Below are 14,950 nucleotides of genomic sequence, written 5' to 3'. Positions count from 1 at the left end.
CCCATTTCCCTACCGCAACGCTCCCAGGTGGCTGGGTCAGAGACTTCAGGTTATCGGCATCGCTGAAGGGGGATTGGCTGTGTTGTCCAAGAAAGATGATGATCAACTGTATTATGAGGGGCAGGACCTGAAATTCTCCATGGGCTGTTCCAAGGCGTGGCCCCGAGTCTCGCAGGAGTGTAACTTGCTCTTAAGAAGCCTAGTGACGCACTAGCCCATGGGCTATGGCCATGGGCAGGCACTTTGGGGGTACGTGTAGAACAGGGGTGTGTAACCGGGACAGGTCAATGGAGTGGCTTCAGTTGAATGCACAATACTTTGTGTACAGATAAGAACATTTTTCTGAGGAAATTTTATATTTTAAAGAGGTCCTCGACCCCTTCCCATCCCCGACTCCTCCTCCCCTGAAAAAAGGGTTAAGAAACCGTGTTGACTCTAGGGCTCCTGTACGCCTTCTTAGAATAAGAGAACCAATGAGAAGTCGGGGAAACGCTAAACCTCTTAAAGGAGAAATTGTGGAAACTTACGGGCTGTGGTTTCATGGGGACTACAACTCCCAAAGATCTGTGCGGCAAAGCCCGAGCTTATTCGCCAGTGGGACGGACCCTCTCCTAACGTGACCTGTGCAAAAGCCAATAGGTAGAGCGCATTGCCGAGCTTACCCGACCACCGCTGACCTATCAGAGGCCTTGGAGTCGATGCTTCCGGTACCCGGTGAGGACTTCGGTCCGAAGTGGGTGAGTCTGGGCGGTTCCCGGGGAGTGTGATTTTTGTGAGGCTGTTAAGACCAAAGCTATTTTGTCTCCACTGCTGCCGAGTCTGGCGGGTGTAGGAAGTCTGTGGGTGAGCGGGGAGGCAGGTGGAGGGACCGGCACTTGGGGGAAGGATGGGAGACACCCAGGTGTGCGGAGAGTACGGAAGAAGGGTGAGGGGCCTGCGTGCGAGGGTTGGCGGGTGTGGAGGAGCCGGCGTGGGTTTAAACGAGTCAGTATATTCCCGGTGACTCATGAGTGGCACTTCTAGGAACATATTCGAAGGAAGCTATCCAAAATGAAGGCAATGCTTTATGCATAAAGACCTGTATCACAGCGTTATTTATAATAGGATAAAGTTGGCTACAACTAGGTGTCTTAACAGTAAGGAAAAATAATGTAACTTCACTGATTGTTAAGTGACCCCTAAAAATAATTTACAAAACTTTTAAATAATACGGGAAAATGCTACTATATAATGTTAAGTGAAAAAATCGTGATATGAAATTCTACGGTATAATTTAAAAAGTTTAACCAAAAGTGCATAGAAAAAAGTCTGGGGGGATGTAGTCAAACCATCTTTGGATAGATGGTTTTTAAGCTTTCTTGTGTGTTAGTTTTTTAAAGTAAATGTAAAGAACTTGTAATTATTTTATAGTGAAACACAATAAACTTAGACAAGCAAGTTGGTGGGTATGTACCTCTGTTTAAACCTACCGAGAGTGCTCCAATTCACCTAAGCCCCTTGATTCTCACCATGATTTTTTAAAGAAGATTAGAGGAATTAAATGGTCATAGACTAAGCACCAGTTCTTGGTTCTGGTCACCTCTCCCCTGAACTGAGTGGGCTTTTCTCTCCCTAAAACACCTATGGCTTCTGATTTAAGTTTTCTTTAAGTCTAAGGGTTCAGAGACCAACAGGTATACTCTTAGCTTGGGGCAAAATGTAAATATTTTTAAAGATACAAAATAATTGGAGACCTAAAGGTCATTTCAACCTTTCTCCTCTTGGCTCTGTGATCTTTCACAGTGAGGCTGTCCACTGCTTTGGCTTTAATTTCTAAATCCTTAACCTCTGACTGCCTAAGGTACCTTGTTACCCTCTAGACATTTTAAATGAAGCTCATCTAATAAATGTATCACACACTACACATCCTTCTTACCTTTGAAGCACGTGCTGCCTTGTGTATCTCTGCTTAATGGTTTAACAGTTTCCCATGCAAAAAATTTGGGTGTCATCCTTAATTCTCTCTTCCTCATCACTCTCATCCTACTCGATATCATTATTCCATTTGCCTTAGAAATAGAATAGCTCTTGAATCTGGCCTTTTTTCTCTGCTCAAGTATCTACAAACCTGGCTCACTTTCTTATTATGACCATCAAACTATTTCATGCCCCCTTATTAAAGTTGTCGCTTTTCTTCTTCCTTAGGTCTGTCCTGCACATTGTCACATGTATGTGTGCTGGTTCCCCCAAATTTCTCAGCAGTCCCTTTATGATCAGGGAGATAAGGTTGGAAATGTATATCAATATCATATAACATAAGGCCTTAAATGCCTTGTTAAGATGTTTTGAAAGAACTTTTTATAGATAGACTGTGGAAACTCATCCAAAAGTATTTGAGCAGAACAACAAAATGACCAGAACTGTGATATCTTTTCAAAGATAATTCTGTCCAACCATGCGTAGTATCCAGGCTCTGTGGGAAAGAAGAGACTGGTATCAGGAGGACCTCTCCTCGTCCTACCCTAAGGGAGAGGTGGTCAGAACCTGGACCAGCAATGGAGGAGAAAGGGTCAGAGCAGATTGTTGTAATTATCATTAAGTTTTTGAGAAAAATATGCCAAATTTCTTGTTACTAAAGATGAAAATACTAAAATTCTTCTAAAGCTCCAGTAACCTTATGTTTGTTTTTCCCTTATTCATAAATCCTGATCCTATGCTATCCCTGGCCATACACACCCTCAGTGACATTAGCCTGACTTGGGTGGCTTAAAACATGTAAGATGCCTTTGATATAATTGGTGCATTAGGAATTTTCTCCACCCACGAAAATGTATCATGCATTATTTAGCAATGAAAGTCTTTCAAAAGTACATAAGTAGATATTAGGGGAAACCATATATTATCTTATATAAGACCAGTGGGATAGAGATGGCACTTTCCTTCATTAGTAATGACAGGGGACGTATTTCTGCATTTGCAAGCCGGTAGAGAACCAGTTAATCAGGAGCATTGCAGACCGTTCTTCATAGTGAAAGATTCCAAGAGCAGGGACAAAGCTAGCAAAGAGGTATGTTAAGTTTGTAATGAATATGGACAGGGCTAATATCAGCTATAATGTAAAGCCTAACATATATTTGAATTGTGATGTAAGTTCAGCAAAGAAGCCAGGAAGAGAGATGCAGATCTGAGAGAAGTAAACATAGATGATAATTGAAAACATGAAAGTAGGTGACATTGGAAGGAAGGAAAAGAGAAAAGTGATGAGAATTGAGTACTAAACTTTTTGGTTCTATCCACATCTAGATAAAAATCGGAAACAAGCAGAGCCCATAGTATGTATGTAGCCAGCACTCATTCATGTGACAATGTGCAGGATAGACGTAAGAAATAAGAAACACGACAAATCATTGAGTACATTATGATACATACATACTATGGGACACCTCGTTTCTACTAATGCAGCTACTTAAAAGATTGAGGCTGGTCTATATTAGTGACGTGGAAAGGTGCCTATGATTTAAAATAAATTAGTGAATAATATGTAACATATGATCCCTGTGGTAATTGGTCATTTTTTGAAAACACCTTCGAAATTTGGGGAGAATCTCCTTTTGTGTGAGTCTTAGTGGGAGGCAGAACACATCCCCTATTACAGAAGCCTATTACAGGGAGGGGGAAACCCTCCCTGTCCCCCTCCTGGCTGCTAGAGCAGAGGGTATGTGAGCTGGTCTCAAGTGGTGGGAGGCTTCCCCACTTTCTGAATTTTAAGCAGTTGCCATCAAGTGAGGGGTCAGTGAAGTTAAAGTCTCCCCTGCTGCTGAGTGGAGAGAGGCCACAGTGATTTATCGCCTCACTGCGTTCCTGCTGGTTTTCTGAGCTTGGTTCTTGAGACTTCTTTTTTTACTTCAGTTAGCCAGAGTGGTTTCTGTTGTTAATACCCAGGAACTCTGACTTACACCCCATTTTTTGTTTAAAGAAAAAAATTTAGCATATATAAAATCCTTTCTGTGTGTGTCTGTCTGTGTTTCTCTAACAGTTTCAAAGGCTGCACACCAAATTGTTAACAGTGCTTTTGTCATGAACTTGAGCTTTGGGGGGGTGGGGGGGTGGGAAAGAGGGGTTGGCACGGGGTAAGAGGAAATATTTTGTTTTACTTTAGGCAGTTCTGGTTTGCTTGAATTTTGTTGCAGAGAGCATGTACTTTAGTAATCTAAGTATTTGAAAAAACTTAAGAATGAAGAAGTTGAAGGTAATACTTGCGTAACCTGCTTTACATTGTGAAAGATTGTTGCAAGGAGCAAATGCAATAGGGAATGTGCAAATTATTCTGGAAATTAAGTGTTATTTGAATATGATGAAGTAGAAATAGCAATAATGACTTTTGAGTGTCATTTCAGTATAGAGGTACAGGCCATTTTGAAGGGAGTTGAGGAAATAAGTGCTAATAAAGTCAGGGATGTGAGTATCAGTTATTCGTTGATCTGGCAGTGAAAGAAGAATAGAAATTAGATGATGAAGGAGATTTTTCTCAACTTTTTAATTTGAAACTTCTCTTGCTTAAAAGTTGAAAGTACCATAACATTGACATAGTCTCGATCTGGATTCAGCAGTTGTTAACATTTTGCTGCATTTGTTTTAGCTCGCTATCTATGTAAAATTTGGGTTGTTTGTTTGTTTGCTTGCTAAAGCATTTGAAAGTAGATTGTAGGCATCATGACCCTTTATCCCAAACTTTAGCATGCATACTTTAACAATAAGGACATTTTCCTACATAACCACAATATCATGGTCACACTTAAGAAAATTATTAACTCTGCAATATCTTCTAATATCCATTCCATATTCCAATGCCCCAGTACTAAAAAAAAATTTTTGTAAGAAATTTTATTTCCTCCATTTAAGATCCAAAGTTTATACATTGCATTTGCTTTTTATGGCTCAGTAGTCTCTTTTCATCTGCCACATTCCTCCTATCCTTTTATCCCCTTGTAATATTGACCTGTGAAATGTGTAAACCAGTTGTCCTACATTCTGGATTTGTCTGATTATATTCTCAGGGTATAGCTTTCCTTTTTAATTATTTCAGATAACCTTTATCAGAAAGGATGGAATTGGGAAAAGGAAAACTTCTCAGGACTGGGCTTAATGCATTGTATCAAGCAATACACCCAATTCACGGCCTCGCCTGGACCGATGGGAATCAGGTAGTCCTGACTGACGTACAGCTTCACGGTGGAGAGGCCGTGTTTGGGGACTCAAAGGTCATTGGACATTTTGAACATGTGTATGGGGTGTCGTGGGCCCCACCGGGGACAGCTGCCGTGCCCGCTCTGCTCGCTGTCCAGCACAAGCAGCACGTCACTGTGTGGCAGCTGCGTCCCCGTCCTACAGGGACAAGCCGATGGCTGATGTCTCAGACCTGTGAGATTAGAGAATCATCCGCTCTCCTTCCCCAGGGCTGTGTGTGGCACCCAAACACTGCTGTCCTGGCTGTGCTGACTGCACTGGATGTCTCCATTTGCCACAACATTGACTGTGACAGTTCGCGGGTAAAAGCAGACCACAATGCCCAGGGCCTTATTCACTGTGCATGTTGGACCCAGGACGGCCAGAGGCTAGTGGTGGCGGCAGGCAGCAGCCTGCATGCGTACATTTGGGACAGTGCTCAGAAGACTCTCCACAGGTGCTCCTCCGGCTCAGTCTTTGATGTGGACAGCTGTGTACGCTCCATCGGAGCCACTGTGGCCTCACAGGTCGCCATAGCCACCGAACTGCCACTAGCTAAGATCTGTGGCTTACAGGCATCTGAAACTCTTGACGTTCCACCTAGTAGCGAAGACTCTTGTCTGTGTACTTCACCGGTTTTTGATGATGTGCCCTCTGTGTGTCAGGGGGCAATTGCTTCTGAGACATCAGTTTCTCCCTTTTCTTCTTCCTCTTCAGACCCTCTGGATCTAACTCATGTAATGTTCAATAGATCTAAGTCTGAGGGTAATGATCTTATTTGTCTAAGAAAAAAGGACTACTTGACAGGAACTGGTCCAGATTCTTCACATTTAATCCTTGTGACCTTTGAGGATGAGGTTACCCAGACCAGAAAAGTCACCATTCCGGGCATTCTGGTTCCTGATCTAATCGCATTTAATCTTAAAGCACAGGTCGTGGCAGTGGCTTCCAATGCATGTAATACAATTTTTATCTATTCTGTCATTCCATCGTTTATGCCAAACATCCAGCAAATTCATTTAGAGAGTAGTGAAAGACCCAAAGGCATATGCTTCTTGACAGATAAATTATTACTAATTTTGGTAGGAAAACAAAAATCCACTGATTTGACATTTCTTCCTTCTTCAAAGTCTGATGAGTATGTCATACGCTTGATTGTTAGAGAAGTAATGTTGGAAGAGGAGTTTCCAGTGACATTGAGTGAAAACCTGAGTGGCTACTCTACTTTCAGCTCTCTGTTAAACAAATCGGAGAGAAAAAAGCTCATTGAAAATCTTTCCCCAGATTTTTGTCACATAAACAGAGGTCTCTTGTTAACAGCTAATAACAGTAGTCAAAGTGGAAGGCCCGGAGGTACCCTTATTCAAGAAATCAAAAGGCCTCCCTCCAGTGTCTGTGATGGCCCCGTAGCCCTGGAAACTCTAGATGCTGAGCCTGTGAACCGGTCAATAACACCGCCCAGACCCAGCAGCACACCAGACCACACCAGCACCCCGGAACCTCCTAATTTCCCTCAAAGAGAGAACTTACAAAAGGGATTTTATCATCTCTCTAAGGAACTGGAAATTATATCTAGGAACCTGACTGAAGTCCAGCAATGTCTTTCTGAACTCACAGACTTCCAACATAATGGAAAGAAATCTTCTCCAGTGTATCCACTCTCACAGGATCTGCCTTATGTCCGCATCATTTACCAGGTAATATCTCCTTTGAGGCGCTACCCCAGTGCATAAAAGCTTCTGCAGCCAGTGGGTACTGCCAGAAAAACTAATTGGTGAAGAAGAGGGTGTTCTAATTGAACTGGGCATGTTGTAACAGGCAAGTTGTTATACCTTTCCAGGTTGGTTGCCTGCCAACCACGTGGGCACACAGCAGTATACACTGATTTCATCAAATGCATGGTGTGAAAACATGAATGAGTGCACTTATTCTGGCAGTTTATATTTAGAAAAAGATTTTTTTAATCGTGCTATTTCATTGTGAAAATTTTTCCTTCTGCAGTGCAGACCCTCTCATTTATAAGAAAGGTTATATTTATTTAAACATTTTAATATGTCTATGCACGCACATGCACATATATAATATTACATAAATGGGATCTTATCATATCTGTGTTTATCAGGAACACTTCCTTTCCCCATGGAAATTGGCTCTGTTCCTCCCCCTTTAACTAGCAGCTTAATGTGGATCCTTCCATAGTTTACGTCATATGCATACAGTCTTACACAGACCGATCTTTGTACGGTAGATATACAGGTGGGGGGTGGCTTGTTACTGTTTTTACAAAAATAGGGTCATATGGTGCACTCTTTACTTCATGCTGAGAGTGTGCTGTTTATTCAGGCTTTCCCTTGTTGATGGACATTCACTTTGTTTTCAGTTCTTAGCCACTGCACATAGTGCTGCAATAGTATTCTTGTATGTGTCCATTTGTATCTGTACTTTTATTTCTGTTGGGTTGGTTCCCAGAAGTGGAAGTGCCATTTGAATATGTTTCTACTTTTAAAAGAGCTGCCAGATTGCCTTTCAACTCTTACCAGTGTATGGTCCTCAGCAACCTGTAAGGCTGTCCTTTCCTTCACATCCCCATGAATCTGATAACAATGTGAAGTGGTATTTCGCTTTTATTAATTTCTTTTTCTTTTACTATTAGTGAATTTGAGTATATATGTCTTCATGTTTTGGGGCCAATGAATGAATTGCCTATTGTTCGTTTTTTCCTATTGGGTTATCTGTACAAGAGGTTTTTGTATATTGCAGAAGTTAATATATATGTAATAGTCTAGATTTTCTTGCGCCATCCTGTTGTTTTAGTTTTTACATTTACATTTTTAATATTTAATTAAATTTTTGTGTATTAGCTAGAGTTAGATAGCCAGTTGTGCTAGCAGCATTGTTAAAAATCTACCTTTATCTCACTGTACTTGATCTATCACATTTATCATATATAAACTTATCTCTACTGGAGTCTAATTCTGGATTCTCTATATTGTAGCTATTGCAGTGCTAATTTCTTTACCCAGAACTTTATCTGTGCCACACAGATTTGATTACTGCAGACATCTTTGCTTTAAAAGATATTATATTTGCAGAAAGTTGATATTGAAATCAGTGATCAATAACATGTAAATTACTATTTAAATAATGGTCAAGAAGAGGTATTTTAATTCATTTTTTTCTTTAAACTACTACTGTTTAGCCCACGCAAGGATGAAAGTTTTTAAAAGAACCAAAGAATAGTTTAAAACAATTACATATGAAAAAATTGAAACACATAATAAAATGCATTTTTGTTAAAAAAAAATTGTTGAGGCAGCGGTTGGTTAGAGCGCAGTGCTCTTGGCAACAAGGTTGCCGGTTTGATCCCCACATGGGTCACTGTGAACTGCTCCCTCCACAACTAGATTGAAACAACTACTTGACTTGGAGCTGATGGGTCCTGGAAAAACACACTTAAAAAATAAAAAAATAAAAAAATTGTAAACATATAGGAAGACTACATAATGAAATTCTGTATTACCTAGATTTAACAGTTGTTAACATTTTGCCATAATTGCTTCATATTTTTTGTTATCTAAAATAGTCTAAGTAGAGACATGGTATTCTATCCATGAATATTTCAGGATGCTGCTGTAAAATGTAAGCACATTTGCTTTAATAACTACAGTCACATTATCACATATGATAACATTATCTAATATCTAATACCTAGTCTTTAGTCAGATTCCCCCAATTCTCCCCAAAACCAGTTAAATCACAAACCAGCTAAAAATCAGTTAAATCACTGATTAAAATTTTTTTCAAACTAATTTCACAACTATGTTAAGAATCTTAGTTATATCATGTACCAGAGGTAATTGAAACACGTGTTTATAAACATTTAATATCTCAAGTGTAGATTTTTGAAGAGGATTTTTGTCACATTGTCTTCATCCAAACCAGTTATTTAAATGGTTTTCTATAAATACATGAAGTTTTTTGTATATTTTCAGTAAATAGATTTTTAAATTTTTTTTAAATTATAGTATTTACAAATGTGAAATTTAGTTTGGATTTTTTTCCTTCTATGACTTTTTAAATAAGTTTTTCTTTTTCCTTTTTTATTTCTCTTTTTGAATAGGTAATTCATTTGCTTGTTTCAAAAAGCAAAACAGTATTTTAATAAAAAGATATATACTGGGAGTTTTACTCGCACCCTATCTCTGTTTAATGTGCTGTACTCATCCCCTAATTGGTAACATTGTTATTTCTTCATGCAGACACTAGCAGATCTTCCTATATATTTTTATTTCTCCTTTTGTTACACAAAAAGTATCTAGAGTTCTGCATCTTTCTTTTTCCATTTAAGAATATGCATATATTCTCAAGAACTCTCCATATCAGCATACAGAGCTTTTTCATTTTTTTTTTACAGCTGCACAGTATTTTTTCCCCTAATTACAAAAGTAATATATACTTATTGAGAAAAAAAATTTAACCCATATCATACTGAAATAATTAATGTTGAAAGTAAAAAGACTCCATAACCCAACCCTTAGAGAAAACCACAAATATCGTTAGTTGTGAGTACTTCTGTATTTTTTTCTATCAAACAATAACATATCTTTCTATTTTTTTAAACATTTGTAAATGTGAAATTCTGAATTTTTTTAAGTAAAAGAAATGTGCTTTTTTTTGCCTTTTCAATTCCTCACTTTCTCAGTTTATAATGAACTAACCCAACCAAGCTGTTATCAGTAATTACCTCTGAAGGGTAGAATTTGGGGTACTTAACTTTCTGCATTATAAAGTTACGTTTTACTTTCTTATATTGAGTATATGTAATCCTTTTGTAATGAGAAAAAGAAAAGGAAAACAAAATAATCAGAAGCAAGGAAGAGTTTCCTCTATAATTTCTGAAGCCACTTTTCATGAGTTTAAGTAAATGATTAGTTGTTTTTGGCCCTTACACTTTATTAACGTGACATCTTTTAAAATGTTACTAGTAGACATATTCTTTGAGTTCATCCTGCAGCAAGTGTAGTACAGTTTATCTTTCATCATTGAAAATATTTCTCAGCAGTCAAAAAATGAGTGGTGATAATTTGAACAACAAAATAAGTTAGACATATAACTTACTAATAAAACTCTCCTTCAAATGCTTACATGAAGATACTGTTTCAAATTATATATAATTAGAAGTTATATTTTTTATTCTATGTTTATTCTATGATTATACCTTTAGACTCTTAACATGACTTAAATTAGAGCTGTAATTATTTTATATTTTCTTTCTCTAAGGATAGTTGAAACCATTTTTAAAGAGAGTTAATGTTTAACATGACTGTTTAAAATTTAAAAATCATTTTCATTTGTACTTTTTCTAAGTTAGGTAAATTTTGACCAGTTTGTTTACTTGTGCAAATCCTGTACTACTGTACCACTTAGGGCAGTCTTTCTTGGCATATTTTTCCCCATTAAAGAAAACATGAAGTTTCGTAGTCATACCTAAAATAGCCAAGCACCTGTTCCTCACCATCAGCTTGTGCCTCTCAGATGGCCATCCACCATCCTGCTATTAGTCAGATACTAGGAAAGCCAGTTCCTGGTAATAAAGACAGAACCCTAGGGAAAAAGCCGAGCAAACGCAAGAGTAAATCAGGAGTTCTGTTTCATTCTGACCCTTTGGTTGTGTTAAATAATGCAGCAAAAAGCTCCTTATATAAAACTGAAGTCTAATATCTAAGGATTTTAAAAAAAAAGCTATTTATGTTTTCTATTCTTAAGAAATGGTAACTCCATTGCTTCTGCAATTGGTTTAACAACATTTATTTTTATTTTTGAAGAAACCTTTTGGTGTAGGTTCTGTTGTTCAAAAAAGAGATGTGCTTCTCTGCAATGGCAAACTAAGACTCAGTACGGTTCAGCAGACTTTTGACCTCCATCTTATTGAAATGCTGCATGGTAGGTAAAATTCAGCAATTCACCCTACCCAACACCCCCTCCCTCCACCATCTATTTTGTAACCTTCACTGGTAATGAAAATGATGTGTACCAACCATTCAGTGGTCCCCCAGACAGCTACCAAGTATTATGAATTGTCTACTATATACCCAAGCCTAGTATATACCCATAATGTATTATACACCAAACACATGGTAAATACAGATTCTTCTCTTAAGGAACTTACAGCCTAGCTGGAAAACCTAATGCACATGAAAAACTAGAAAAGAGTTACAAAGCCACATATAACAACTAGCAAAGAAATGACATAAAAACCTTATATATACCGGTCTCACTAAAGCATAAAGATCATAGTAGCATTGGAGAATATTCCTTAAAGGAGTGGTTTTAATGTTCAGCAAACATGTGGACACGAAGGACACTCGGAGATGGCGAGGGACTGACCGTCATGCCCACGTTGCATCAGATGGTTGTTTTCTTAGCCTCATTCTTGTCATAGTAGCCACTACATTGAACGTAAAATTTCATTTCATTTTTCCCCCTTAACATTGTAGCATCCGCATTTTTCTATTTTGACACATACATTTATGATACTACATAATTGTATTTGTACTGGGTGGGGTTAACATTCTGTTCTGAGGTATACCATATTATACTTTGCTGTCTTCTTTGACACTTAGGTGGGTCCCAATTTGTCACCATTATAAATAACAATAATAAAAACCTCTCTGCATATTTCACATGTTGTTTTTTGGAAAGTATAGATTTTCAGAAATAAAATTATAGGGTCAAAAGGTAAGACAGTAGACTTGAAAGAAGCAGAGAAGGTCCAGGTATGTGTTACGCTAGTGGCCCTTCGTTCCCCTGGAACGCAGCATTCAGGATTACCTGGGCCATTCTAGTCTAGCTCTAGTCACCTCAGCCTCCTTGGGTGTCTAGAGGTTGGAATGGATGTAAAGAATAAAAAGGTTCCTCCAGAGAGTGGCTGTTCCCAACTTCACATATTTTCTGGAGAAACTGCTTAACAGCGTGTAGATAAGGTAGGGATACTTCACACACGACCCCTAATGTGTGCAGACACAAGCTCATGCATACTGCTGAGTAATAAATGCCTCGCCTGAGTGAAAATGTATGTCCCTTCGCTGTGCCTAAGGCATCAACACCCCTTCCTGCCATGTAACCAGCCCCTACGTGACAGTCCCTCCATCTCCGCATTCTCTGTGAAGTCTTGTGACGATCAGGTTCCCTGTCATCAACTACTATATTCTTCCCCTCAAAAAGTCACATTTGTTGTTTTTCTTCATAGAAGAAGGTGAGATATCCTAAATTGCCTATGTGTTTATTTTACTTTGCAGACTCCCGCTGGATCCTTCTCTCTACTGATAGTGAAGGCTTCATCCCACTAACTTTCACAGCCACACAGGAAATAATCATAAGAGATGGCAGACCCATGTCAAATGTTTTCAGCGACTCTGCCTCAGAGTCTTGATTCCATTCCTTGTCTTTTAAGTCTTCAGAGACGTTACTGCCCAAAGTTTAGACGCCACTGGTTGTTCTAACCAGTTAGGCAGTAAGGCCTGATGTTTTCTTGTAGAATATTTGCTGCGTCGCTGTTCAGATGAGACCTTTGCAAACAAGATCTGTGTATGGCCGTGGACTCCACAGCTGGGATTTGCACTGTTGCACAGAGGTGCCGCACTTGCCATGATTGGCTCAGCTGCCTTTCCCTCCGTTCCCCCAGGCGGAGGCTCACTGCTCTGTAGCAGAGCTCCATCTTGGTTAGATGGCTCAGAAAGTGGTGGTTTATGTATTCATGACTGCGTGGTTTTTTTCCTAAGGGCAGAATTCCCAGAACAAAACAATATTATGGTGCCATGTGGATTGTGTTTTATGGTTTTTCCTAGGCTTTGTCCCTTGCCCAAAACTATGTTAAAGCTGTCTTAGAAGCACTTCAAAGGTACCTCAGCGCTGTCTAGATCTTTCTCTTGGCTTAAAAGATGAGGGTAAGGAGTGCTGGAGCACATATGCGCCAGCATGACCTTTTTACCCCCAAACCAGCAGGAATCAGCAGAGCTCAAAGGAAGACAAAACAAAAAACAAAAAAAAACCCAATTGACCTGCTCCCAGGGCTGCCTAGAACAGAAAGTAGTTCTATCCTTGGCTGGACCTCCTAGAATTTAAACCTAATCCACTTGCTTCCTTAGAAAATTCTGGCTGAAAAAGGTCCAGAAACTCCTACAAACCGGCCCTGGGCAGATTTCAATAACGTTTCAAGTGCTTTGACCCCTCTGGGCCCCACGTAAGCATGTGCTGGTGTTACTAGTGCAATGCCCAGCACTGGTGAGGTCTAAGGCATGGTTTTGTGCTGTTGCCACTCGGATTTTCTCCCTGAAACGCCTTTTTTTCAGTTTGAGGATTATAAAAATCTACGTTTCCCCTTGTCATCAACTTTTTTAGTTAAATTGTCACTTTAATTTTGATATTTTTATTTCCCTCAATTCCAGTCTTAGAGACCAGAATAGTTTATGAGAGAAAGTATTTCAGAAAGTTAGACATCTCATTGAATCTGAGGTAGTTCTAAAAAGCACTAGTTATTATAATTATGGGCTAAAGTGCCAGCTTAGTATGGTGGAAAGATCCCTAATTCCAACTTCACATAGACACAGCACTTCTCATTGCTTTCAAACACAATTATAAATTACAATTACTGCAGCATAACCAATAGATCACTTTGTGGCTGGCTAGTCAGGGCACATCTACAGATACATTTTTCAGCCATAGAAGCCCCATTAGCACACAGGCATTTCCCCCCTTCCCTTTAAAATTATCTGGAAAGAAATATTTTGTACCCTTGGGGACTCCTGTCTGCCTGTTACACTTTATGAAGATAAAGCTGGGATAGGAAAGAAGCAAGGAAAGGCCCATTTTGTGGTTCAAATGCATTAGAGAGCTGCTGGGATAATGGAAGTGGAGGCCTCTTGTCTGTAATCAGTTGCCTGAGAGCAGTGGCTGAGGACAGCCTGGGGCCTGGCTCCACTTGCGAAGGAAGCGGCTGGGTGGGATGAAAGCACTCGACTGTGAAGCCTGAAGAGGGGGCCTGAGGGACCCTGGAATAATCAGAATCCTGTGATGAGTCTTCAATAAAATCACTCATGGGTGATGTGGACGTTGTGAATGTTTTGATGGTATTTTCTTTGTGATTATTGCTGGTATACAGAAATATTCTAGATTTCATGTATGTGTGCTTTGTCCCTGTATTTCTTCTGGTGGACAGTCCAAGATAGAAATTATTTTGTTCTTTACAACAAATCTGATTCCATGACAACTGTCATAAAAAAGATGTTTCCTTGGCCTCTGATATTATTATAGTCATTGGAACAGTAAAAGACAATCCAGTATTTGCTGGCTTTGGAGACAGGGAGAGAAGAACTAGATTCTTTAATTTATTGTTTAATGTGATATTGAGAATGTTTTGCATAAGGAAAGACATTATTTACAAATCCCATTTTGGGCCCAAATTTTTCTGAATTTTGTGTGGGTGTTATTTGATGCATGCAGTGGATATAAAGTACAGGAAAGCTCAGTAATAAAATGAAACACCTACCAGCTAGTTTAGGAACCAGAACATTATAAGACACTGCTCAAATTCCTCATGTGCCGCTCCTGGAGCATTCCCCATAGGAGTAATTCCACCCCAGAGTTAGCTAAGCTCTCGACTGTTGTAATTACCATTTTTCATTCCTTTTCTTTCTTTTTAAAAAGGAAGTTCATTACAAGTGAACAACTTGGCCTAAACAATATA

The 14,950-nt window shown here is 39.1% G+C and overlaps 1 protein-coding gene across 4 annotated transcripts; it reads left to right on the top strand.

Annotated features, from left to right (window-relative positions):
- The first annotated feature begins 350 nt into the window (after positions 1–350).
- Positions 351–14,319, top strand: WDCP (WD repeat and coiled coil containing). 4 transcript variants are annotated; one of them, XM_019712769.2, is made up of 4 exons: positions 351–737; positions 5,066–6,902; positions 11,031–11,148; positions 12,504–14,319. In XM_019712769.2, exons 2-4 carry the CDS (start codon positions 5,085–5,087, stop codon positions 12,635–12,637), a joined length of 2,070 nt encoding a protein of 689 aa, XP_019568328.2. In that variant the 5' UTR covers positions 351–737; positions 5,066–5,084; the 3' UTR covers positions 12,638–14,319. The 4 variants fall into 4 exon arrangements, with proteins under 4 accessions (XP_019568328.2, XP_019568329.2, XP_074187853.1 ...); XM_019712770.2 differs by having other exon boundaries at positions 705–733; XM_074331752.1 differs by lacking the exon at positions 351–737 and adding an exon at positions 748–843.
- The last annotated feature ends 631 nt before the right edge of the window (positions 14,320–14,950 follow it).

This window comes from Rhinolophus sinicus, linkage group LG05 (assembly GCF_036562045.2).
Source record: "Rhinolophus sinicus isolate RSC01 linkage group LG05, ASM3656204v1, whole genome shotgun sequence".
Taxonomy (NCBI): Eukaryota; Metazoa; Chordata; class Mammalia; order Chiroptera; family Rhinolophidae; genus Rhinolophus; species Rhinolophus sinicus.
Note: the sequence above shows the minus strand (reverse complement) of the source record. Positions and strands in the feature narration are given on the sequence as shown.

Bases quoted from the DNA above. Each gene is read 5' to 3' on its own strand.
- WDCP (XM_019712769.2), top strand. From the start codon at position 5,085: ATGGAATTGGGAAAAGGAAAACTTCTCAGGACTGGGCTTAATGCATTG. The intron at 6,903-11,030 runs GTAATATCTCCT...TTATTTTTGAAG, and splicing joins ATGTCCGCATCATTTACCAG to AAACCTTTTGGTGTAGGTTC. The intron at 11,149-12,503 runs GTAGGTAAAATT...TTTACTTTGCAG, and splicing joins TCTTATTGAAATGCTGCATG to ACTCCCGCTGGATCCTTCTC.